This window comes from Dendrobium catenatum, unplaced genomic scaffold (assembly GCF_001605985.2).
Source record: "Dendrobium catenatum unplaced genomic scaffold, ASM160598v2 fragScaff_scaffold_911, whole genome shotgun sequence".
NCBI lineage: Eukaryota > Viridiplantae > Streptophyta > Magnoliopsida > Asparagales > Orchidaceae > Dendrobium > Dendrobium catenatum.
Genome location: NW_021319373.1, coordinates 831,159 through 858,915, shown reverse-complemented (window position 1 = coordinate 858,915; position 27,757 = coordinate 831,159). Strand labels below are relative to the sequence as shown.

Sequence of the window (27,757 nt, the reverse complement as noted above, 5' to 3'; positions counted from 1 at the left end):
TAGCTTTGTACGAAGATCTAGCACACATACATATACAAAGAGAGGTGTGCACCAATAAAAAATGACACAACAATTTTTACATGGAAAACCCTTAAAGGCGGAAAACCACGGAACTTGACCTAGTTGAAATGAATCCAATAGTCTTTATTGTTTATAACAAATGATGCGCTTTCTAAGGGGTAGGTGTTTGCTCAATCTAAAAACTATATAGCACATTATAAAGTTGGGGTTGTAAGAATCCAAAAATATGAAAGCTGATCTCAAGAGAATGTTAGTTTGCTCATTTAGTTTATAGGACCGTACTATGGCGATGAAGGTCAGAGGGATCGTAGCTGGCAAGCAACGGTGATCGGAGGAACCATAGTTAATGGACGATGGAAGTTGAAAAGATCATAGTCAGTGGGAAATGGCAGTCCAAACATCGGACGATTCTCCTGTTCGGTTATGCTTAGGTATTGAGCTCGATACCGAGTACGATACATTTTTTGAGATGACGTGACGCATTTTTATTGATTTCCGGACGCCATCCGAACTTCGCATAGAATAATAAATCAAGGGTTGAGCGTGCAGTTCCCAAAAGATGTATATTTGTTAAAAATTCAATAATTTTCTAAATTTCCTTAAAATTGATTTTATTTATTTGATTTAGAATATCAAGTGGAAGAAGTTGGAAGGTTGTATCAGTATGCATCGCTATGACAAAACTTGTCTGGACCAATATTCAACTAAGAACAAAAGATGCTTAATAAGGCACATTTATTTAATTGAAATTAAGGATCACATTTTAAAAAATAAATAAATTTATAGTGGTGTTGTTGGGTTGATGAAAAGCGTGTATAAAATATTTAATGACAGGGTTTTAAATTTTTTGGTTTTTTGAACAATGAAAAAGGAATGAAATAGTAAAATTTTGATGAATTTTAAATTTATGATATTTGATAAAAAATAATAAAAATAAACCCATAGGCAAAAAAATAAACAGGTCATGTTTAAGTAAAAAATGAGTTCAGAAGTCTACCTTAATTCAATCCATTTATTAAATGAGTCAACCTGAACACAAATTATTGTGCCTGATCAAAACCAGGTTGACAAGTCTGATCAATTTGTGTTGGGCATGTTAGAGGTCAAGCAAAATAAGAGCCATTTTTTGAACAATTGATAATAAATAAATAATGAGCTAAATATAATGAAATCATTCAACATATTTTCTGACTACTTTTACATGCCAAACATAAGGAGATTCTTTTCATAACCCTAGATATTGTAACAAGAATTAATACTGTTTTGGTATCCTCCCTCTCAGATTTTAATAGTTTTGCAGCACTTTATCAAGACAAAACAAAGCAGCCAGATTCATATATCACATTCAAGCATCAATTCTGATGCCTATTTCAAATAAATTCGGATGTTCATAACATCATTCATCTAATATTACAACTGCTCACATATTGGTGTTTTAATTCATAAAACTATGATTGCAATGACTGAATGAATTTGATGATGAGATCAACCATCTGGGCATCATAAGCAGGACCTTCCATTTGGAAATGTCCGACTCCTTCGAGCAGATGGGTTTCGACACGGCCGGCAGCCGATTTCAACTTGTTTTTGAGTTGTTTTACAGTTGTGAATCCATCCTTGGTGCCCATTATGAATAGTTTGGGTTTTTGAGATCGGAGAATGGATTCATGGTGTCTTCCAAAGAGGATTGATGCGGTCCAGCCAAAGGGGTAACCCAAGCTAACATAGCCCACTACTTGCTCTATTTTATCCACCGCAGATCCTGCAATAGGAGCTCCTGTTCCAAAATTCAGATATCGATGTTAGCTTTTTAGATGGTATTAAAAAGAAAAAATATGTGTGCTTGCATGTGTCCTCGCTCAATCGTTGCATCTTGCCTCATTCGTGCGTGCATATATAATGCCACTAAAGCTAAGAACCTGCAACGAGTGGAGGCCTATATATGTTTTCTTAGAATGGTAGGAGAAAGCATGTCGGCGATGTTCGCAACGCTATGAGTGGACTAGTTAGCTATACGCTCCGCATAGAGAGTAGAGGCCCGCATATGTTTTTCTTAGCGTAGTAGGAGGAAGCTCGTAAGGAGTATTTGCGACACAATTGATGAATCCTATTAGTGGCACGCTAAATGCTACAAGTAAAGCGATTATTAAAATTCCTAAAATTGTAAAATATAAATGCAACAATCAAAATTTACAAAATTCGTACAAGGATTGTGAAGGCTAGCAAAATAATCAAATTTGAATATTTAAAATGCATGTGCACGTATCACAAGATAAACTTTAAACTCTATCAAAATTATCTCGAGAAATGTGCAAATACATCCTGTGCACCGAATATCACACATGCATCATAAGATGTACTAAAATTTATGCAATTACACAATACACATACACTAAAAATTACACGAGAAAGTACACCATTCTCAAATCAAAAGTTCAAATGTGCTCTGATTAGTGCAATGAATGTGTAAGAGTGACGTCAAAGAATGTTGTATGGAATGAATAATAAATGCATTTTTAAAATCTTAGTTTCAAAAGACGCGCAACTACATCAAAATTAAAAAAAGTGCTAAAATATGATAAAAGTCTTAAAATATTATTTTACACAATCCATAATAATATAGTTATTTTATGAAAATGTGCATTTTGTCTTGTACTATTTTATGTTACCTACCGTTATAGAAAAATGTACAATTTTGACATATGTTCAATTGTTATAATGTGATGATATATGAGCATATGTGATTAAATTATAACTGGTGGGAGCTATAAGGGGCCATAATCCTTTGAGATTGTGTTAGTGTCAGGGAATATTCTGGTGCCTATAAGGCGTGTTCCGGTAGTTATTGTTTTTTTTTTTTTTGGGACATTTAGGCCATTTAAGGCAAACTCACACACACAATGCATACACATGGACTTGAACCTTGGACCTCTTAGTTGGAAGCCTAAGCTCTCAACCAATAGGCCAAGGGGAGTTGTCCGGTAGTTATTGTTACAATCATGTTTTTAGATTATGATTTTGATGATAGCAAACAAATCTTGTTTTACTACGACTGCCTTTTTTCTACTGACTTTTCAGGACTCAAAGATCGGACGGAAATCAGAATCAGCTCAAGACTGGGTAGATTAAGGTTGAGTCAGTCTGTAATTTTATTTTTTCCCTTCTTGAGTCAATTGTAATATTTGGTGTGACTGATGCAAAGTAACCCCTCACACACACACTTGAGAGACTTAGAATTTCTTTTTTTTTGCTCATATCGGCCAGGACGATATTTACATCGTCCTGAACGATCTGGCTTAAAATAGAGAATCTAATCAGGGATTCTTAATTAAGGCAACCGTCATTAGCCAATCGGCCTGGACGATACTTGTATCGGCCATGACGATAGGCTCAAAACAGAAAGATATTGTCGCCATAAACAATTAAGGTATTCTGTATTTTTTATAATCGGCCAAGACGATCTTGGATCGACCTGGACGATATTCACAATTATGTCTTAATTGATCAGACAATCAAGGGGGTAATTAAGGATGATTGATACGATCCTATCGTCCTGGACGATCTAAAGATCGGCCAGGACGATCAATTCTAAAATCCTTAGTCACTTATGGACGATAAATATCGGCCGGAACAAATTCAGGGCGATGTGCTGGACGATCTGGATCGGACAGCTTGAATTCAGGGCGATGCTCTGGACGATTTTCCTCTGATTTGAACTGATCGGCCAGGACGATCAAGCCAATTTTCAATCGTCTAATTTGCATTCAGGGCGATGCTCTGGCCGATCTTCTGAGATTTATACTAATCGCAGGACGATTTCCATATCGTCCTGGACGATATAGTTGGCAACTTGCAATTAATGAGCTCCTTTGAAGCTCTTCTATTTAAGAGCTCTTGTTCAACGTTTTTGAACATCCTTGGCTGCTGTCTTGACCTGAGAAAACCTAAAGGAGAGAAAGAGAGAGGGAAAGAGAGAGGATCTTGTGAGGGGGAGCTTGTGAGGGGATTCACAAGGGTTTCTGGAAGCGAGTCCGTTAGGCTTTTGGAAGTTCCTCGAGGGCCACTCTGGACCCTCGATTCAGGGAAGTGGAGGATCAAGCAGCCTACCGTCGGTATAAAGAATGTGGCATCACCCTTTCCAGAACCATCAATCATGTCAACCTTTCATATCTGGTAATGGATCTCTTTGCTCACACTTCTCTCTGTTTCATTCTTACCCTCGCTGTCCCTTTTTCTTCAGAACTTATGTTAGAATTTTAGGCAAACCTGCGCATAAATTCTACTTTCACAGCCCTGACCTCCTATGTGAATCGACGCCCGGTCGAGATCACATATCAGGACTGTGCTGAACTTTTGCAGCTATCCACCACCGGGGATAAGCTGCATATAATCGTCTCAGATCCTGATTTTGACTGGTCCACGACAAACCATTTTCTTCGCCAGACCAACACACCCTTTCATGTTGGAGAGACTAGCTCTTTAGTCAAAGATGCTAGGACAATTCAGCATGTCCTTCGCACCTCCATTATTCCAAAAGCCGGGGACCGAGTCCACATCACTCCTCTGCTTTCTCTGACTACCTTTTTCATCATGGCCCGGAGAGAATTTAATGCTACTGATCTAATCTTTCGATACATTGATCATTTAACAACTATTCGCGATCCAGGCCATAGGAGGAAACCCAACCTTGCTTTAGGACATCTCATAGCCTATATTCTTGAAACCAAATACAATCTTCAATATCCTGCTTGTCACGACCTTCAGCCTCCTTGCTACTCAAACAGCTCTTTCAATATCCTTCACAGTACTCGTCTCCACCCAGGGGATGGGGAACTTCAGGGGGCCGAGGAGGAGGAGGCTCCCGCTCCCGTTCCTGATCCTGCTCCTCTTCGCCAGCACTCATAGTTTGACCAGTTAGTGGAGAGATTTGATCGTTGGGAGACCCGTTTCGATGCTTAAATTGTTGCACAAGAGCATCAACACTTCGAACCGGCCGGTTTTGGCAAAAACCGCCGGTTCAACCAGTGAACCGGCAAACCGGTCCGGGTTTTTTAAAACCGGCCGGTTCAAATTTTTTTAATATTAATAAATTATTTAGTGTTAAATATATATAAATGTTAATATAAAACTTTAAATATGTGTTTAAGGCATGTTTCAACAGTTTATTTTAACCGTATGCCTTCATTACCCAAATTAGCTGATGGCTTGTGTGAAAGCAAAGAGGTATATAAACAATACAAAGTGTCACTTCCAAGGGATGTGGGACTAAACCTCAAAGCCAAAACTCATTTTTAGTTTCATGTATAGTTATATACTTATATACACTATACAATATAGTTTTTTTTAACAAATTTTTTAATTAATTTTTATAATATGAATGATATTTATTTTTTTAAGTAGATAATATTTATTTTTTATTTATTTATGTTTAATTTTTATATTTTAAATATATTTTATTATATATATTATGAAGTTTATGTGAATTTATTTTTGTTCGTTAAGCGGCTCAAGTAAAAATTATAATATAAAAATTAATTTTCATGATTTGAATAATATTTATTTTTTAAATCTTTTTGTAAAATATTTATTTTATTTTTTTAGTTAATAACAATTATTTTTTATCAAATGAATTACTCTTATGTTAAAAAATTTGTAAAATTTCAATTTTTCAACTCTAAAAATTTTTATTTTACAAAATAAAATATTTTTATAATAAAATATTTAATTATATTTATGATTTTATATTGAGAGTTTTAAGTTTTTAAATAACTTACACTATGTAATATAAATTAACAATAATTTATAGGAAATTATATGATTATTATATTTCATTATTTTATCAATCTTATTAATTTTTTAATAATATTATTATTTATTACGTCATCCGGTTCGACCCCGGTTCAACCGGTCGAACCGTGAACCTCTCTTTCTTCCGGTTCAATGTCCGGTCCGGTTTTCAAAACGTTGGTTTTTTCATTGCTTTAGTTTTTGTTTTTAGTTTCCTCCTCCTTTTTGAGATGTCAAAAGGAGTAGTGTGTTTGTACTTGCTCTTATAGTATGTTTGTACTTGTTTCTGTTCGAAAAATTGAAAGCTTGGTTAGTTTTGCATTACTGTTTTAGAATTGATTATCGATATGTTTGTTATCATCAAAAAGGGGGAGATTGTTACAAACATGTTTTTAGATTATGACTTTGATGATTGCAAACAAATATTGTTTCACTACGACTGCCTTTTTTCTACTAACTTTTTAGGACTCAAAGATCGGACGAAAATCAGAATTAGCTCAAGACTAGGTAGATTAGGGTTGAGTCAGTCTGTAATTTTATTTTTTCCCTTCTTGAGTCAATTGTAATCTTTGATGTGACTGATGCAAAGTAACCCCACACACACACACTTGAGATACTTAGAATTTCTGTTTTTTGCTCATATCGGCCAGGATGATATTTACATCGTCCTGGATGATCTGGCTTAAAACAGAGAATCTAATCAAGGGTTCTTAATTAAGACAGCCGTCATTAGCCAATCGGCCTGGACGATACTTGTATCGGCCAGGACGATAGGCTCAAAACAGAAAGATATTGCCGCCATAAACAATTAAGGTATTCTGTATTTTTGATAATCGGCCAGGACAATCTTGGATCAGCCTGGACGATATTCACAATTATGCCTTAATTGATCAGACAATCAAGGGGGTAATTAAGGTTGATTGATACGAACCTATCGTCCTGGACGATCTAAAGATCGGCCAGGACGATCGATTCTAAAATCCTTAGTCACTCCTGGACGATAAATATCGGCCGGAAAAAATTCAGGACGATGTGCTGGACGATATGGATCGGACAGCTTGAATTTAGGACGATACTCTGGACGATTTTCCTCTGATTTGAACTGATCGGCCAGGACGATCGTGAGATCGTCCTGGACGATCAAGCTAATTTTCAATCGTCCAGTTTGCATTCAGGACGATGCTCTGGACGATCTTCTGAGGTTTGTACTGATCGACCAGGACGATTTCCATATCGTCCTGGACGATATAGTCAGCAACTTGCAATTAATGAGCTCCTTTGAAGCTCTTCTATCTAAGAGCTCTTGTTCAACGTTTTTTAACATCCTTGGCTGCTGTCTTGATCTGAGAAAACCTAAAGGAGAGAGAGAGAGAGGGAGAAAGGATCTTGTGAGGGGGAGCTTGTGAGGGGATTCACAAGGGTTGCTCCAAACATTGTTCCACTTCTTCTTCCCTAAAGTCTCTTGTCCTTGAAAGGGTTGGGAGAGGTAAGTTTCAGCAAGTGATCGTGGTTCTCTGCCTGCTTCAGGAGGAAGCAAAAGGAGTTTGGTTCTCTGCCTTGCCGGGCGTGGCAAAAAGGAGGTGTTTTTGTGAGGGCTTCTCCGCCTAGCTGTGGGGGCTAAAGGAGAGTCACGTTTGTAATGCAATACTCGAAGGGCTCCTCCGGTGAATGGACGTAGGTCGAGTTGCCCCCCCCCCCCTCTTGGTTAGCCTCGGGCCAGTTCTATAGGGCTTAACATCACTAACGAACTTTCAGTTATAAGTTATATTCTGGTGCCTACGGGCATATTCTTGTACTATAAGCACAAAAGAGAGTAATAAGAGGCTATTCTTTGAGATTATGTCTGAATCCACAAAATGTGATATAAATTGTTATATGATTTATATGTTCAGTATTGTTATTTCAATAAATTGGATAATTATTATACTTTTATTATCTTTCTCAGTACAAATAATGATTTATTACATTGCATTTAACTGCATTTAAATGTTCAGTAAAATGTTTAATAAAAGAAAAGAATTTGAAAATTTAGATTGATTTGTGTGGCTTGATGAGCCGTGGTTGCTCACTGTGATTTGCTTATGATTTTTAGGATCTGGAAAAGAAAATGGGACTGTCAGTTAGCAGTTCAGCATCAAACCTAAGTTGATAGATATTTTGTTATTTTGATTATTGTACAGTCATGACTAGTTAATTTTAATTTATGTAACTTTTGTCTGTAGCCATGTATTGTAATGTAGATACATTTTGATGAAATAAAAGAAACTTTGTGGATGAGCTTATTTTCAATATTTAGATATTTTAATAGCTCTTTAGACTATAGTTTTATTTGAAATGAAAATGGTTGATAATCTGGAACATTTCAAAACTAGATCTTGAGATTTTCTTGTCACAACTCAATACAATAGATTATATCCTGATCTGGTTGGAGTGTGACAAATTTTTGTGGTATTAGAGGCATAGTTTTGGAATGGATCGTAAAGCATAGCTATAAGAATTGATTTGTAAGTCAAGTGGGATAGTTTTGAGCTATTTGAGTGTTTATTATTATTTGGTTCATGCGCATATGTGTTCAGTTGCATTTTCTGTGTGAGCATGGATCTACTAGACCCAGATATAATGGATGGACTGAGTGCTAATCAGGCAGCTCCAATACATAGTATTGCTTCGATAGTTGGTTCATATACAGTTTCTTAGTTTGCTATTTTGATAGCCTGGATGATGGGTGAGACACAGAGTAGGGTTCCTGCTATAAGATATGAAGAGGTAAATAGACATCTATAAATATTTTTGAGATTGAAGCCTCCGAGATTTGTGGGAACTATTGAGCCCACAGAAGAAGAAGACTGGTTGAGGAGGCTGGAGAAGAGATTTGATGGTATACAGTGTCCTCCTGAGAGGAAGGTACCATTAGTAGTTTTTCTATTAGATGATGAGGTTGAGTACTGGTGGATGGACCAATAGGAGGAGAGATTTATGAGGAGATTGAATTCTCTTATTAGTTAAGAGTTCTTACAGGTGTTTAAAGCTTGGTTTGTACCACCTTCTGCATGACAGTAGATACATGAAACTTTTATGAGACGAATTCAGAGGAGCAGGACAGTTATGCAGTAAGAGACAAAGTTCACCGCTTTGGCCATATATGCTCTGTAGCTAGTGAGCACACTTGATCTGAGATTTCTGTTAGATCAGCAGGGAGACCAATGACAGTTCCACTTCATACCTTTGTTGATAATTTTATTGGTAGAGGTAGTGGTTATGGTTTAGTAGTAGGTAGACCATCTGGTAGTGGTCAGAGAAAGTTAGGCATTACTGTTGCTTCAGCTACAGTTCATCCATGTGTGTATAATTTGACTCGGCATGAGGCTCGAGATGCCTCAAATATTGTGACAGGTGTAGTTTATATTTCTGAGAATCCATGTCATGTTTTATTCAATTATAGAGCTCGTCGTTCATTTATTTTTGAGTGTTTCTTTGATTAACTATAGTTGCCTTCAATTGTAGTGCATGTTTCTCTTTATGTTACCTTACCAACTCAAGATGGGATGATAACAAGTAGATTTTATTTTTATAATATTGAGACTTCTAATAAGAACTAAAAATCCAGTTTGATTTTATTATCAATTTTCTCATATGATGTTATTTTGGATATATATTGGTTGAGTCACTACGAGGCTCAAAATGATTTCTTAAATAAACGAATTATATTACTTTTGGGCAGTGAGAGGTGTGTATTTCAAGGAATAAGAGGTTTTTATCTTGTTTGATTTCTACTGTGTAAACAAATAGATTGTGGAATAAGAGTTTCATGGTATTTATAGTATCAATATGAGATAGGAGTATAGATTATGTTTCACTTTTTAATGTCTCGATAGTACAGGAATTTCTGGATGTATTTCTTGAGGAGTTAGTCAATTTACCTCAAAATAGAAATATAAAGTTTTGTATTGATATATTTTCCAGTACGGCTTTGATTTCTAGGGATTCGTATAGGATAGTACCTAAGGAGCTTCAGGAATTAGTTGACAGGGGATTTGTTCATCCTAGTGTGTCTCTATGGGGGGCACATATTCTATTTGTGAAGAAAAAAGATGTTACGATGTATATGTGCATTGACTACAATGAGTTAAATAAAGTCACTATCAAGAACAAGTATCTTCTGCCATGAATTGACAATATATTCGATCAGTTTTGATCTTCTGTTGCTTTTGTTGGCTTTCTCCCTCTTATATTTTTCATCCATCCTTTGAGCTAGCTCCATCGTCTCTCTCAGCCCCCTAGGCCTCAATATCTTGAGTTCTGCCTGTATGTCCTTCCTAATCTCCTTCATAAAATTTTCCTCCAATCCTTCCTTAGAGATTCCCCTCAATCTCCTTGAAATAAGCTCAAACTTCTTCCGGTACTCCATAATTGTCCCCTTCTGAGTTAGGGAAAAGAACTACTCGTGGAGGTCTCCTTCCCGAATGGCTCGGAAACGTTCCAACAAATACTCCTTAAATTCTCCACATGAGTAGATCGGATATATCGCCTCCCTCCATTGAAATCGAACTAGGTCTTCCCCTTCCAAACATAGACCCTCCCCTATGAGTTTCTCCTCTTCATTCAACCTATTAATGGCAAAGTAACGATTGACTCAGTACACCCAACCTTGAGCATCCTCCCCTTCAAAGACCAACATCTTTAGCTTCCTTGCCCTCGCATCCATATCCTAATGGTTTCTTCCCCCGGTATAGTGGTTGTGTGATTCCCTTCCTTCCTCCCTTAGAGGATTTTGACCCCATGACTCCCTTAGAGGATTTTGACCAGATATAAGTTCCCTTACAGGAAAATTAATGGAATTAATAGATATTATGATTCATAGGAAGTTAAATATTTTGTGCATTCAGGAAACTAAATGGGTTGGAGAGAAGGCTAAGGAAATTGATAGTTTAGGATTTAAACTTTGGTATTCGGGTAGGAGTCGTACTAGAAATGGTGTAGGTGTTATTATAGATAAGAGTTTAAAGGATAATGTTATAAAAATTAATAGGATTGGAGATAGAATTATAGCTTTAAAGATTGTTGTTGATGATAAGATTGTTAATATTATAAGTGCTTATGCTCCTCAAATAGGTTTGGATATGACTTCTAAATTAAATTTTTGGAATAACTTAGAAGAATTAATACAAAAGATACCGAAGAAAGAGTTTTTATTGGAGGAGATTTAAATGGACATGTTGGTAGAGAGGTAGATGATTTTAAAAACAATCATGGTGGCCATGGATTTGGAACGACGAATGAAGGTGACAAGATCATATTGGATTTTTATTTAGCTTATGATTTTTCAATTGCTAATACCTTATTTAAGAAAAGGAATGAGCATCTCATCACTTATAAAAATGGATATAATACAACCCAGATTGACTATTTTCTTATAAGAAAATTAAATCGTTTAGATTGCAAAGATTGTAAAGTTATTCCAAGTGAAAATTTATGTACCCAAAATCGATTATTAGTTTTGGACTTTAAGATAAAGGGGCATAAAATAAAAAATAAAATAAAACAATTTTCTAGGATTAAATGGGGGCATTTAAAGAATATTAACAAAAATATGGGGCATTTAAAGAATATTAACAAAAATATGGGGCATTTAAAGAATATTAACAAAAATATGGGGCATTTAAAGAATATTAACAAAAATATGGGGCATTTAAAGAATATTAACAAAAATATTTTTGGAAATAAGATTTTAGATCTTAAGATTTTGTCTGTGCATGAGGATGCTAATATTATGTGGGAAAAAGTGGCTACTGATATTAAGAATATTGCAAAAGATGTCCTTGGAGTATCAAAGGGAAAAGCTCATAATAGTAAAAATAGTTGGTGGTGGAATCCAATTGTGCAAGAAAAGATTAAAAATAAGAAGATTTGTTATAAAAATTGGTTTAATTTTAAAAATTCCGATAATTGGGAAATATATAAAGTTGCTCGTAAGGATGCTAAGAAAGCCATATGCGATGCAAAGACATTAGCTTTTAGCGATTTATATAATAGATTAAATACTAAGGAGGGAGAAAGATATATGTATAAGTTAGCCAAACAAAGAGATAGGAGTTTTTGGAAGAATTGTTTTGCTCTTGTGTGTACTAATATTTTAGGAAAATCATACTCTGGGTTGTTGAAGACTTCAAATCAAGATCATTTAAGAGTTTATTATAGTTGAAGTCTGTATTTTTTATTTTATTGAGTCTCAGAGAGTGTGATTGTAATTGAGTAACTGAGCACACACATACCGGGGGAGAGTTTAAAATTCTTATTTTTTAAACTGATCATACTATATGATATCACTTCATACGGAATGATATGATCAGTTATTTTCCCCAACGAGCAGTTGAACAAATAGAAATGAAAATATTTTTTCTAAGTATGGTTAATACGGGACGATTTCAATTTTCATACAGAAACGAACACCTCTATTTTGTTTTCGGATGAAGATTGTACGGGACGATCCCAATTTTTGTATAGGGACGAATGGATCTATTTTGTTCTCGGACAAAGATTGTACGGGACGGTCAAAATTTTTCTACAGGGATGAACGCCTCTATTTTTGAGGGGTTTGTGACTTTCGGCGATCAAGTCATTAATAAGAGTACACATTTTAGATATCTTGGATCTATTGTTCAGAGTGATGGTGAAATAGATGGGGATATTATCAACAGAATTCAAGTTGGATGGTTGAAGTGGAGAAATGCATCGGGCTTGTTATGTGATAGAAATGTACCCCTCAAACTTAAGGGAAAATTCTATAAGATGGTAGTGAGGCCTGCAATGCTTTATGGTGCCGAATGTTGGCCATTAAAAGAGAAGCATAATACTAAGTTAAGTGTGGCAGAGATGAGGATGCTCAGGTGGATGAGTGGCTTTACCCTTAGAGATAGGATACGTAATGAGCATATACGTGGAAAGGTTGGAGTAGCTCCAGTAGAAGATAAGATTAGAGAGAGTCACCTTAGATGGTTTGGTCACATAAAACGGCGGCCTTTCGATGACTCGGTTAGGAGAGTAGAGGTATTAGATTTGACTTATGTTAAGAAAGGTAGGGGTAGACCTAAAAAGGCATGGTTAGAAAATATTAGGAATGACCATTCTTTATTAGATTTAAACGAGAATTTGACTTTTAATAGGACACAATGGAGAAAAAGGATTCATGTAGCCGACCCCACGTAGTGGGATAAAGGCTTGATGTTGTTGTTGTTGTTGACTTCCCCCCCCCCAACCATGCCCTTCTCCATTCAACTTCTCCCCATGCCTGGATAATCTCCCAAAAGGATCGCCTTCCTTCCTCCTTGCTATCCTCCCTTCAAAATAACCCAATTTGCCCACCAATGAGGCTCCACGTGGCAGTCTATGATGGAAAACACTCCAATTCATCATTGTCCTCCTGGATCTCCTTTCCTAGTGGTTCCACCCTCGGAATCGTCGGTGATGCTTTCGATTGCATCTCAAGCATCTTTTTCATCATCTCTTCAAAGTTCTCAAAACGGTTCTTGATGGCATGGAGTCTTCCCTCAACCCTGGAATATTTTTTCTTCTACTCCGGCCTTAAGTTATTCCATATCGCCCCCCAATGCATCCACTTCTTTGTTGTCATTAATTGGATCTAAGTCCCAATCGCAAAAACAGCGAAGAAAACTTGTTTTTCCACCCAAGAAAGCGCTCTAATACCAATTTATTATGAAACAGATGCAGAAATCACCAAAATATTGACTCAAATTGGGAATTTCAGCAAGAACAGGCAAAAATTTGAAGAAATTCCTTATCAAATAAATAGGAAAACTTAATAATAGATGAAAAGTAGAAGAAAACAAGAAAGATGCAATGGATTTTCAATTTGAGAGGAAGATCTGGCTCTCCCAATCTCTAGCCGGCAGCTACAGCCCAAGCAAATCTAGAGAACTCTTAAATTCAACAAAAACATATATAACCCTAACCCTTTCCCTCCGATTTAGAAAATACAAATAAAAGCATAATTACGAAACAACCATTCCCTAAATAAATTCCCTCCTAAACCTGCCCCTCCTATTTGAATTTACCATCAATCCATGAGCCCCACATGGGGGCTGGAGATTTCCCTGGTCTGCCTGGAATTAAACCAGGAGCCGGCCCTAGTGTTGGGTCGGCTGGGCCGGTCCATCTTGGACTGGTCTAATAGCAATATCCACCCTAAGTCTATAAAGTTTCATTGAATGAAGCAACACATGACTGCCGACAATAATCCTTTGGTCAAGCTTGGTCAACTCTCTCCTTTGACTAAGTAGACTAAGGACTATGACAGCACGGGATGATAGAATCATGGGATCCTTATTCCCCCATCATCTACTTTAAGTGTAAGGTGATGAATTTTAAACCCTAAAAATCCAAATCCAAATCTTAATCCAAAAACTGATGCTAGTATATGTCAGGTATATAGTATTTATCAAATGATTAAAATTAATCAAATGTTCTCTCTCATCATCGGGAGAGATAGTTAACCATTGGGGTTTGGGTTTATGAGACACTTGAACTTAGATAAAAAAGTACTCGTAAAATAAGGGCAAAATTTTTGGGAGTTGACTTATCTTAAATCTAATTTGTATTCTGAAAATTTGATTAGAAACATCATCTACTAAAACTCTCATAAAAAAAAAAGTGCGAAGAGGTTGGTGTGTGAATTTTTGGAACCCACATGTGATCTCATTTATCGAGAAGATTGAACGTTGATCTTCCACGATGGATGTCATAAATTAGTATTTGAGGGAAATTTGTTAATTATGGGAAAGTGAGTATCACAATCATAACAAAAACTAGCATTTAAAACCCTATTGAGGCTAAATGGAGGACGATAACACAAGGAGATAAACAGGAGCTAGATTCTGCGAGATTATAAAGAAAATTTGCTAAATTAGGCAAGGGTATGTCCAATCTTCTTGAAAGCATGACAATCCTAGGCAATGGTAAGGTTTCGATGTTTCTTGAACAATAAGATGAAAGTGATTGGAATAATGCATCGAAGGATCATCATTTGATGGCACCATTAATATCAAGGCACCCAACACCCTTCAAAGTGGATGCCAAGCTCAAGCTATCATTATTCGATGGCACTATTAATATCAAAAAGGTAAACAATCGGATTAAGATCTCGCATGGCTCAAATGTCCTCCCGGAAAAGCTGTGGTAGAACTCTCCGTATAATATAAAATGGTTGTAATTTAAAGGATTGCGGAAATCTCAGTTTTACCTCATCAACAACGAAAATGTTAAGTAAATCCAGTGGCATAAACTCAAACAAAAGACATCGAAATTCAACGTATGATCATATCATGGAGTTCCATAAGCAGGCTATTGACATGGATATCTCTTTTATAGGATAGATTTACCTTCAAATAGTATATTGTAGGGGTTGCATAACACTAATAAAAGCTGAAACTCTTTTCAATAATCATACTTGTAGAGAATCACAAAGCCATCGCTATTGAAGGGGAAAAAAACCAAATCTAGTTTAACAACAACAACATCAAGCCTTTATCCCAAATCTAGTTCAAAAAATAAGAAAAATCAGCACATAAAAATGCAAGCGTAAAGAGGAAAAGGTTAGGAAAAATAATTAAAGGAGGCCTCATCATACTCGTGCAGTTTTAATGGCCACAAAAATAAAAAATACTGGAAGCTTCATCCTAACTTAATAGCAAGAATGATGCAAGAACGTAAAAACATGTTATCACCACCACAGTTGACGAGGTATGGAAATGAAATAGATGTACAAGGCAACCCGTAAGATCTTGATGACATAAAAAAGCAAAAGGATAAGAGCGTTAACAAGGTTCTGCTCTGACTTATAATTTGCAAGTGTATAAGACTTTGATTTCATCTAGTTATGACCTCAGGAGCAGAATGAGCTTGATTGTTGAAGCAAATGTGTGAAAGCTTAGATCGAGGATAAGCGCACATCCAAATCCATAATTATTAAGACAGATTCAGAAAAGAGTAGAGTATAAGGATTCAAGGATGACAAGACCTTTGTGTTCAAAATAGCTAACATCTCTCACTTCTTTTTCTTATGCCTACTGAGAAGGTCGGGATGTGGCATTCTAGTCCAGACATTGTACTCTTTCTTCAACAACGAAATAGTGAGGTATTATGTAAATTACATATTTCTGTCATGCTAGACTCTGCAAAGAGCCAAGAGAATAATAAGCATTCGTAAAAATTCTCGGAGTAATTCAAGGAGGTGAAATACTTGCCTCCCAAGAGACTAGTAGAGCATGAGTTGCCATTAATAGAATAAGCTCCGCTATCAAATCAAGTCAAGAGTAAGGGGATCAAAAGGCAAGTAGATAGTAGAGCAAGGAGCCATTCAAATCAGTTCCTCGTATTACAATTCACCAATCATGATGGTTATGAATAAAGATGGTTAGTAAAGAATGTGCAGTGACAATCGAGCAATGTACAAGACATCATAATAAATAGAAACCCACGGCCAATGATTAAGGATCTTATTGATTAGATGCAACTATTAGGGAGCAAAGAACCAAAAGGGGGTCAAGTTGGGTAAGACATGCCAATGATCAAACCTATTTTTAACCAAAATACTTGGTCTTATAAGTGAGAGTAAACCAATTGGTACGCACAAAGATACTTTTCGCATAGCTGATGTGAAATTAAACTCAATACTCTCATACGTCTTAACAATCTCCTCTTCAAATAAGAGCTCTATATATCGACCCTCATTATTATTGTAAGACTTGGAATACTTGGTAGATTGAATGTTGGACAATAATTTTAAGAAAAAAAATTCCTTCTCCATTTATTTTTTGGGGCTCCATTTTTATTATAATACAAATGATGATATGTAAAAACTAATCTAAAAGAAAAAAAAAAGATGAATTATTATATGATTATGATAATCTGACTTTTGCTTTATTTCAGTATTGTAATCTTCAAATATAATAACTTCATTAAATTAAATTACTAAAGAATACTTCAATAAAGATTTTAAGTACTTATTTAAAAATTTATGATTATGATAAAATAATAGTAAATCACTAAAGAACGGTTAATTCTATCTATAAAATTCAATCTTATATATTCATTTTTTGAATAAAATTAGTATATTATCATTATCATATAATGAATTATTATTTTAATAATTTTAATTAAATTATACATCATCACCGTATACATTGCATAGGTTATCTTCTTGTTATTACTGAATGTAATATATAAATTATTTTAAGTTACAATAAAAGAAAAACACCTAAATTTAAAATTTGAAAAATTATAGTCAAAAGAAGATATATATATATATAGTTAAAAATTAAATCAATGTAACTCTTCTTTCCTAAATAATTTTTTTTCATTAAACAAATAGAAAAGAAGTTTGGGAGAGCTCCTTTGATTGTGAGGGCTAGGAAAATTCTCGCCCCAATCTCTCTGCATTGGGAGAGTTTTAATGGATGTGTCAAATCAAATATTCAAAAGCCAGATTACATTGAAAATTAGACACCACCTAAAAATTTCACCCTCATTTCACGAAGACTTTAAAATCTAAGTTAAGGTTTCCCATAGGCGAAGCTCTTATTATTAATTACTCCTCTCAATGACCAAAGAGTACTTTTGATTAAAGCTAATAATTAGATAGGCAATAAGTAATGTGTACAATAACAGCACTTTGATTTTTATAATTTGAAATTTATCATCATTCAAGGAGGCATGTATAGAATTTATCATATGATTACTCTAGAGCGGAAATCAAAAGTACGATGAATTGAACATCAACAGCAAAAAGTTTTCTTTTCCTAACCAAACTATTTTTAGAAAGGTCAAAAGATGAAGGCATTGCAAAGTCATGCCAAGAAAGTATTAATTGGCACTACAAGTTGGAAGTTAACTTAGCAAATTTTAGTGCGATGTATATATATATATTTATTTTATTTTTTTATTTTTTTTTTGCTTGATAGTTCATAAGGCACTACAATTCTAGTTGTAAAAATTATGCTTTATCCATCTTTTCATGCACCTCTTAATACCAAAGGCACCATAAAGGAACAAAACCCAAAATCATTTAAAGAGAATGAAAACTGGCAAAGCATTTCCATTTTCCACATCAGCCATCAACTTCAGAAAATACTCAATAGTAATAAAGCATTTTCTGCATAACAAATAATTCAAAATGTACAGTGTAAAACGCCCAAAAACAAGATCTGCAACCTGAAAGTTAAAAAACTCGTCTTTGAAAAAAATAGATAAATCATAGCCAGTTCTAAGAAAAATAGGGTAAAGATAAACATCAAATCTTCAATGTTTTATATTTTAAAAAAAAAAGAATAAGAGCAAATAAAAAAACTTATCAAACTTGCACAAGTTATAACTGAAAGGTAATCTACAAAATTGTAAAATGGATAATTAACATGCAAGATGGATTGAAAAAAGAATGCAAGAATATAGTTCACAAAACTTGTACAGAAAAGGGGGAAATATCAATGTAAGATGAAGGTTAAGGCGCAAAATCATGATGTTGGCATCATTTAACATAATTTTGATATCTCAAATTAAAAAAAATGCAACAACAGAAAATACCTTACCAAAAAGCCAAAAGGATAAAAAGGAGCCCAACCAAAGGCAGTTTTTGTCATAGAGCTTAAAAAGGACGTATTCAAAGCTCCCTCCAAGGCTCTATAAGTTCTGGGGGGAGGGGTTGATGTATGCAGCTTTACCCTATATTTGCAGATAGGCCATATTTATCACTCAAACCTACAAGCTTCAAATTACACAATAAAGGCAACTAAACCGCTGCACCCAGTCCTTAAAAGGATAAAAAAGCAATCCATAGCTTGGAAGTAATGCACCTAACCTCCTAGAGCCTAGACCTCAGATAAGCCTCAGAAAGGAGATGACAACATGCCCTACACATTTTTAGAAGCTATAGAGAAAAAGAAGAAACATTCACTTTTACCTCAATAGTCCTACAAAAAATTTCCAAGACAGGCCTTATCAAATGACCATGGAGGGTATAAGATGCTCAGGTGGTGCTTTGCCTCACCTTGTACACGCTCTAAAAAAACAAAACAAAACAAATGTTGTCTACCTCAAGTGTTGGACAAAAAACTAATCTAGTTAATAAATTTGGTTAGTATCTATATACACATATGACTATTACCACAGGCTACCAACTAGCTTACCAAATATTTTATGCAGCTTTTCCACTACTGCATCCATATAAGTACCGCTAGACGTCAAGACCTTAGTATCAAATAACACAAGGATTACGTTAGCTGTACAAGCTATTGTATCAAATCAACATAGTTTAGCAATTGATGTAATCAACGTCATCTTAAAACAACAAAATAGTTCTATTTACATTGCAAACTCACACCATGAAAAATTTAATGATTCCATTTAGCATTGGTTGTTTTATGACAATAGGTTCATTGATTTAGGATGTCTTAGGGTTTATTGTTTTAATTCACCAAAGAAATTCAAATAAATCAAATTTCAGAAATAGTAATTTCAAAGACCACTAACAAAACAAACATTTTCCTTCTTTTGATGTAAACCAAAAGAATGCATGGAATCCAACCAAATAATAATTTAAAGATCTTCTACAACAACAACAATAAGCCTTTATTTCACTATGTGGGGTCGGGTACATGAATCCTTTTTCTCCATTGTGCCATGTTATGAGTCAAATTCTCATCTAAATCTAATTAAGAAAGGTCATTTCTAATATTTTCTAGCCAAGCCTTTTTAGGTCTACTTCTACCTTTCTTAACATAAGTCAAATCTAATATATCTACTATCCTAACCGAGTCATCGGAAGGCTGCCATTTTATGTGACCAAACCATCCAAGACGAATCTCTCTAATCTTATCTTCTACTAGAGCTACTCCAACCTTTTCATGTATGTGCTCATTTCGTATCATGTCTCTAAGAGTAAAGCCACTCATCCACCTGAGCATCCTCATCTCTACGACACTTAACTTAATATTATGTTTATCCTTTAATGGCCAACATTCTACACCATAAAGCATTGCAGGTCTCACTGCCATCTTATAGAATTTTCCCTTAAGTTTGAGAGGGACTTTTCTATCACACAAGCCCAATGCATTCATCCACTTCAACCATCCAACTTGAATTCTACTAATAATATCCTAATCTATTTCACCGTCACTATGAAAAATAGATCCAAGATAACTAAAACGTGTACTTTTATTAATGACTTAATCTTTCAAAGTCACAACCCCCCCCCCACCCCCCCCCCCCCCAAACTAGATCTATTATTACTAATATTACACTCCATATATCAGTTTTAGATTTACTCAAACAAAAGCCTGTTGACTCTAAGGTTGACCTCCATTATTCAAGTTTACCTTCAACTCCCTCTCTAGTCTTATCAACAAGAAGAATATCATCAGCAAAAAGTATACATCAGGATACAACTTCTTGCAAATGTCTAGTGAGAACATCCATGACTAAAGCAAAAAGATATGGGCTTAAGGCTTATTCTTGATGTAATCAAACTAAAATAGAGAAATACTTGATAAAACCACCTTGTATTTGAACGCAAGTAACAGCTCCTGCATACATATCCTTAATGACTTGAATATAAGCATTATTAACCCCTTTCTTATATAAAACTCTCCATAGAATTTCTCTTGAAACTTTATCATATGCTTTCTCTATATCAATAAAAATCATATGTAGATCCTATTTTTTCTCTCTATAATTATCCATCAAACCTCTCAATAAATGTACAGCTTCCATAGTAGACATACCTGGCATGAATCCAATTTGATTTTAAGAAACATTAGTGTCAAGCCGCAACCTATGCTCCACTCCCGTAGTTTTAAAGTATGACACATTAAATTAATTCCTCTATAATCCACACAATCATGTGCATAACCTTTATTCTTAAAAATAAGAAACAAAACGCTCATTCTCCACTCATCTAGCATCTTTTTAGTCTTCAAAATCATATTAAAAAATTTAGTAAGCCAAGAAATTCCTTCATCTCCCAAGCATTTCCACACCTCTATTGGAATATCATCAGGTCCAATAACTTTTTCACACTTCATTTTCTTTAAACCCTCTTTAACTATGGTTTTACTAATATGCTGATAAAAACAAAAATTTTTATTTTCATTTAGAATACTAAGGTCAATAAAGTCAATCGCATTCTCACAATTTTCATTAAAAAGTATAGCAAAATATCTCATCCACCTTTGTTGAATATTCTCTTCCAATAAAAGCACTTTTTTATCTTTATCTTTAATACAATTCACTTGAACTAAATATTTACTACACCTATTTCTTTATTTAGCTAACTTATACATATATCTTTCCCCTCCTTAGTATCTAATTCAATTATAAAAATCATTAAAAGCTAAAATTTTTGTATTGCATATTGCTTTTTTAGACTCCTTACGAGCCTCTTTATATATTTTCCAGTTACTAGAATTTTTACAGCTAAACCAATTTTTATAGCATATCTTCTTTTTTTTTATCTTTTCTTGCACATTTTGATTCCGACACCAAATATTTTTTACTATTAGTAGCTTTTTTCTTTGATACTCTAAGCACATCTTTTACAACATTCTTAATATCACTATCTACTTTTTTCCACATAATATTAGCTTCGTCATGCACAGACAAAATTTTAAGATCTAGAATATTACACTCAAAATATTTTTGTTAATATTCTTTAAATATCCTCATCTATCCTAAAACAACGATTTTTTTTTTTTTTTTTTTGCCCTTCATCTTAATGTCCAAAAACTAATAAGCGATATTAGTACATAAAGTTACATTCGGAATAACTTTACAATCTTTGCAATCTAAATGATATAATTTTTATAAGAAAATAATCAATATGAGTTTTAATATACACATTCTTATAAGTGATGAGATGCTTATCTCTTTTCTTAAATAAGATATTAGCAATTATAAAATCATAAGCTAAAAAAAATCTAATATGGTCTTACCACCTTCATTTCACTCCAAAGTCATAGCCATCATGAATGCTTTAAAATCATTTACCTCTCTACCATGTCCATTTAAATCTCATCCAATAAAAAAAAATTTCAAAATGTATATTTTGTATTAATTCTTCTAGGTCATTCCAAAATTAACATATATTCCAAGTTTCTATCCTAATAATTTCATGGACTAGCTTCTTTGCCTATATCCATTCCAAGTTCTTATTCGGGCGCCAGTGCAACAGCCCTTGCACACTTGTCGTTGTTTTCAGACCATACAATATGTCACTTCCAGGGAATGTCCTAGCATTAATACAAGGTATTAAAAGATTCATGCCATGATTATTCGACAAGTTTTACCTATCTATTGACTACCTAACGCAACCCTCCACATTTTTCATCCAGGACTTGGAACCTAGCAACGACAAAGTTAAAAACGGATTAAAAACAGACAAAAAAAAACACTCTATTAAGATTACACATCAATAAAGATCCAGGCATTTCAATGACAAAGAAACAATAGTGTCTACTTAAGTATTACGAGAACATGGCCATGAACATTCATATATTTATCAACAAGAAATTATATAATATTTAGAAAATTTAAGAGGTGAAATAAAGAAACTTGTTAAGTGCAGTGAAATCTACTAAGGGTTTCTTAGTTGCAAGTATTTGGAGTGTTAAGTAAAATGAATACATGTTTTCTAATTTTTCACATGTTGGGTATAAAGTAGAACCAATGCAAATTATGTTTTGTTGGGAATTTGGAATATTTCAAAAGCCACAATTTCTATGAATGCCAAATCCACCTAAATTGACTAAATTCCAAATGCATCATTGTCCCCAACCCCTTTGCTCACAACCTTGCTCCCACGTGACATCATCTCTATCCCCGTCAGCAATACCCTCCGCTATCATGTGCCTATGTCCCCATCAGTGACCACACTCCAGCTCTAATACTTAGTCATCTGCATCTCTTTTCGTCCCACATTTTTTCTTCATTAGGTAGCAAACCTAAGCGCCCTTTTGGATGGATTGATTTTTGATAAATATCATTATCAGTTGTTTTAAATCTCCACCAACACCACACAAAAGACTCCATTTTTTTACAGAATCACACATTTTTTTATTTTTTCTTTTACATATTAACACTCATTGTAATCCAAAAATCTTAGACTCCTTAATGTTCTTTCCTCATTTTTTTCATTTTCTTCAAGCAAATCCAAGAAATTCAATCGAACCATTTTCTATATTTCACTATATACACTTGCAAACTCCATTAATGATCCTTTCTTTCTGTAAGAAAACAAACACCATTAGAAATCCCTCTTCTGCAAGAACCTCATCTAGGCAAAGAAGAACCCTAGTTTTCTAATGGGCACCCTTTTACCTTCTCAAATTTGCTTATCAGAGGATATCATAGAAAATGAAGAGAAGCCTATTGTAGTTAGATTGCTGTTCATATTTCTTATTTGTCACGTATTATTTCACTGCAGTTTGTTAAGCATACATTGATTTTGCTTTAGCATAATGATAGCAATTGTTTGTCAATAAATAATTGTATTTCTTTCAAGTGGATACTAATGGTATAATGATAGTTCTTCGGATATATTTTGACAAATATGATGTATTAAAAAATTAGTAGACAGACAACAAAATACAATAAAATGACTCACATGCATTGATTTAACAGAAATAAAACAACCAAGAAATCAAAATCCACTCTATTTATTGTATTTAAGGCACACTGCATTCTCAAAATGCATGTATCCTAAATATTTGCAATCAAAATCCCCTAAAAGAGTGTTAATAACAGCAATTAAAAGAGCATCTTAAACATGTTAAAGGTATTTCTTGGGATATATTTTGGCAGATATGATGCATTAAAAAATTACTTGACAGACAACCAAATACAAGAAAATTACTTACATGCATTCATTTGACAACAAATCAAACAACCAAGAAATCAAAACCCACTCTATTTATTGTATTTTCTGCAAACTGCATTCTCAAAATGCATGTATTCTAAATATTTGCAATTAAACAGCCCCTAAATGAGTGTTACTAAATACTAACAACAATAAAAAAGAGCATATTAAATATGTAAAAAATATTTATAAACAAGCATAGAAACAACAGATATGAAAGAATCCTAATAAACTTAGCACAGGAATTGTTATGTTCTTGGAGGAAGCTTGAGGTTCTTGATTTCCCTGTTATGTTGCAAGAACAGCTTTCCAAAGAGAAGAGAGGAATAGAGAATGGGAGAGAGAGAGAGAGAGAGAGAGAGAGCTTTATTCATTATAAAGGGCTTATTACAAGGGGCTTCTACCATCATCCTACAATGTCTATTTATAGGCATTTATAATTAGTGTGATAGCTTGCAGTTCAACCTACACAAGAATCTCCACCTTGGTATGATTTTACGATCAAAGAACCATCTGTGCACTTATTGCGATCTAATCGGCTCCCAGCACTAACTCCACGAACAAACCCGTCGAACCGAGCCCAATCATGCTCACGCCTAGACTTCACTGTGCATCTCGATCCATGCCTCCAGCTTGCGCTCCAGCGCGATCTAAATCACGCATGCCTACACCCGTCATTGTTCTTCATGTGATATGCATGTCTTGCTTTGTGCATTGCCTGCTCCTGCATGCTTCTGGCCCACACATATGCTTCTGCGTGGCACGCCCGCGCTCTAGCATCGAGCATCCTCCGACTCGCCAGTCTTCCCCCCAGCACCCGTGCGCACTCCAACCTACAACTTCGCACAAGCCACCAATTCTTGATCTTGCTGCTTTTGATCTACTGCTTAGACACACAACAACCCCTTTGCTTCCTAGACTCCATCTGAAGTCCATCCCACATGCAAAACTGCACATTCGTCTAGCCCTCTGTTTCTTCCCCCCTTCCGCACAAGCAACACCCGGCCCATACAGGTGGTCTTTCTGTTCAAGAAAACATAAAAACAAATATTGATGTTCACCCGGTGGTATTCAGCTCCTACTGAACGCCTACACGGCTTGAATTCGTTGTGCTATCATTTGTCTCCAAGCACACTACCTCAATCCGCCTCCGCACACTCGGCCCAACCGCCTGGGACCCTCCTCTCCGTCGTCTACACACGGCTCCCGAACATCCGTCTCTGCACGATTTAGCCCACTTAAGCCCAACACCCTTCTCGATTACAAGATCTTGCAGGCTTGCGCACCAGGCCATGCTTCTGCTCCGCAGTCCAATCACTTGCACTCTAGCTCCCTTTCTTGAATACATGAAGCACCAAGCCAGAAGACCTCCACTCTATCCCGTGACTCGTACCAACCTTCGCGCGACAGCCTTGCTTCGAGCCCGCCTGTCGCAAAACTGCAGTTCAACTTGCATCCTGCGTGACCTAGCCTGCCCACCGCATGCCCGCACTTGCAACCTGGCCCCAATCCCACGCTCACGCTTCCCGCACGGCACCAACTTCAAGCCTCCTGACCCCACGTCGCTTGCTCGCTCACCCAAAAGCCTGTCTTTCGCCTCCCCTCTCTTTTTGGACTGCAAGAACCTTCCTCTTTCCTCGAGATCGCCTCAACGAGCCTCTGATATCACTTGTTATTTTCTTCAATGAAGCTTGAGCTTCTTGATTTCGTTGTTCTATTGCAAGAACAGCTTTCCAAAGAGAATAGAGGGATAGAGAATGGGAGAGGGAGAGATTTATTCATTAAAGGGCTTATTACAAGGGGCTTCTATCATCGTCCTACAATGCCTATTCATTAAAGGGCATTTACAATTAATGTGATAGCTTGTGGATCAAGCTAATCTAAAACCGGACCACTGCTCAACAGGAATCATCATTCTGCAATCCTATCTCATAAGATAGATAGTCTCTATTTTAACATCAATAAATGGCAGCTAATAGTGGTTCAGCTTGAAGTTTTATAATATTAAAGATTATACGTTCTTGGAAAAGATGCAATCTTTTACCTGCTGAAGAACCCACAAGAACGATACCGCGAGGAGAAAGGGTATCCGAAACCCACTTGCACACGGCGACGACGTCCCCAATCTCAGTAAATCCGGTAAGAGATGGCCGGCCAGAGGAACGACCGGCGCCCCTCATATCGAAGGTTACCGCGCAAAACCCTCTCTCGGCGAGTCCCGATGCGATCCCCCGAAGAAGTCCCTGGAACCCACCGAGAACTGTGAAGGGGTGCACAAGCACCACCACGTAGTCGCTGATCCTCAGGTCGGCCGGCTTGAAGAGTCTAGCGCTCAGCTCCACACCATCGTTAGTTTCAACCGTCACTGAATCCATAGAGGCGCGCACGGGGAGGATTGGCGGGGATTGGTATATTAGTGAAATTAGGGTGTTTTGATTGCGGTTTTGAAGAGAAGATGGGCGTTGATGGCCATGCTAAGCTGCTAATTTTATGTCATCTGGAGAGAAAGAGAGAGACACAGAGAACGAGAATGGAAATTGCGGGCAAAATATTACCTTGGCTTGTTAAATTTAATACAAAATAATTACATGTATTTGAAATGTATATATATATATATACTAGTAAAAATGCCCGTGCATTAAATGCACGGGACTAAAAATTTAAAAAATAAAAATTTTCATACATTAAATATCATAATAATATTATATCCTTGTTTTTATTGTGTATTTTAATCCTATAAATGAAAAGATATTTTATTTTTCATCTATTATGTATTTTATAGTAAAAGATGATTCGATACCTATAAATATTAAAGAAAAAGAAAATTCATTTCAAATAGATCTTGAGAAATCTCTTATTTGTATCCAACATGATATTACCCGTTTTAATATAAGGGTTGTGTCTGCTTAGGTTATGATAGCATTTTTAATATAAATTTAATAATTTTAAATAAAAATTTTCACTTTATGCAGATCTATATGATTGATTAATCCTAAGTGATATAAATTGGATAACTTAAGATGATTTTCTTTTCTATTATTATATGCATGTATACAGTCATAAGTTATTGTGTTTGATTACTCATATGTGGTTGTTGTAATTGGTATTTATTAATTATCAAGAGAACGACATGATAGATGACAAAGTTCAAGTTGGTTATGATAATACGGAGCACAATAGAAGCTATGATGTTAGATTCCATGATATTGTTTGTTAGCTTAGTTGCCCAATTGATGGATGATGGATATATTAGGATGTCTACTTCAAGAGTGGATGAGGGATATAAACATTTCTAATTGTTCTTTAGATTGCCTCATTTTAAGAGTGGAGTGGAGTCTTAGATAGTTGAGGGTTGGTTGTTAATATTTGGTAAGTCTTTTGATAACATGCATCGTGCAAAGAATCCTAAACTATCCTATCAGTGTTTTTGTAAGATGGTGAGGTTAAAGGATGGTGGTTGGGTCAATATAGAAGAAGTTTTAAGTTATGATAAATGCTAAAATAACTTGGGAAGAGTTCTTTGAGACTTTCAAAGATATATTTGCACCACCATCCATCTGACAACAAATGTAGGAGTCTTTTATAAGTTAGTTCAAGAGAGTAAGATAATGATGCAATATAAAGCTGTGTATTATCATTTGTAGGTATATCACATAGCTAATTAACACATCACATGAGAAGTGCCATCATTTTTACTTTTTATTTTGATATGAGTGAGAGATAGTTTGAGCATGTTGCTCTAATTGTTTGTGCACCAACACAATCTAGAGTGTAGAGCTTGATTCAACAAGAGGTCAATGATAAACATGATATTGTGATAGATATAGTTTCCACTTATGAAAAAGCAATTTTATTCAATTCTATAGCTAGTCACATGTTGCTTTATCATCTAGTTTGTTTATTATTTGTGAGATTGAGATCTCATATAGAAAGTTGGAGTCTAAGTTTATTATATTATTTTTGACCAAGTTTGTTAATATATTGGGTATATTTTAGTTAAGTAGATGTGGAGCATATAATGAATGTAATTGA

General features: G+C 35.2%; 1 protein-coding gene across 1 annotated transcript; it reads right to left on the bottom strand.

Annotated features, from left to right (window-relative positions):
• Positions 1–1,261: 1,261 nt before the first annotated feature.
• On the bottom strand, positions 1,262–26,287 carry LOC110109551. Its single transcript, XM_020840664.2, has 2 exons — positions 25,770–26,287; positions 1,262–1,798 (listed from the first exon to the last, which is right to left on the bottom strand). Exons 1-2 carry the CDS (start codon positions 26,098–26,100, stop codon positions 1,470–1,472), a joined length of 660 nt encoding a protein of 219 aa, XP_020696323.1. The 5' UTR covers positions 26,101–26,287; the 3' UTR covers positions 1,262–1,469.
• Positions 26,288–27,757: the final 1,470 nt, after the last annotated feature.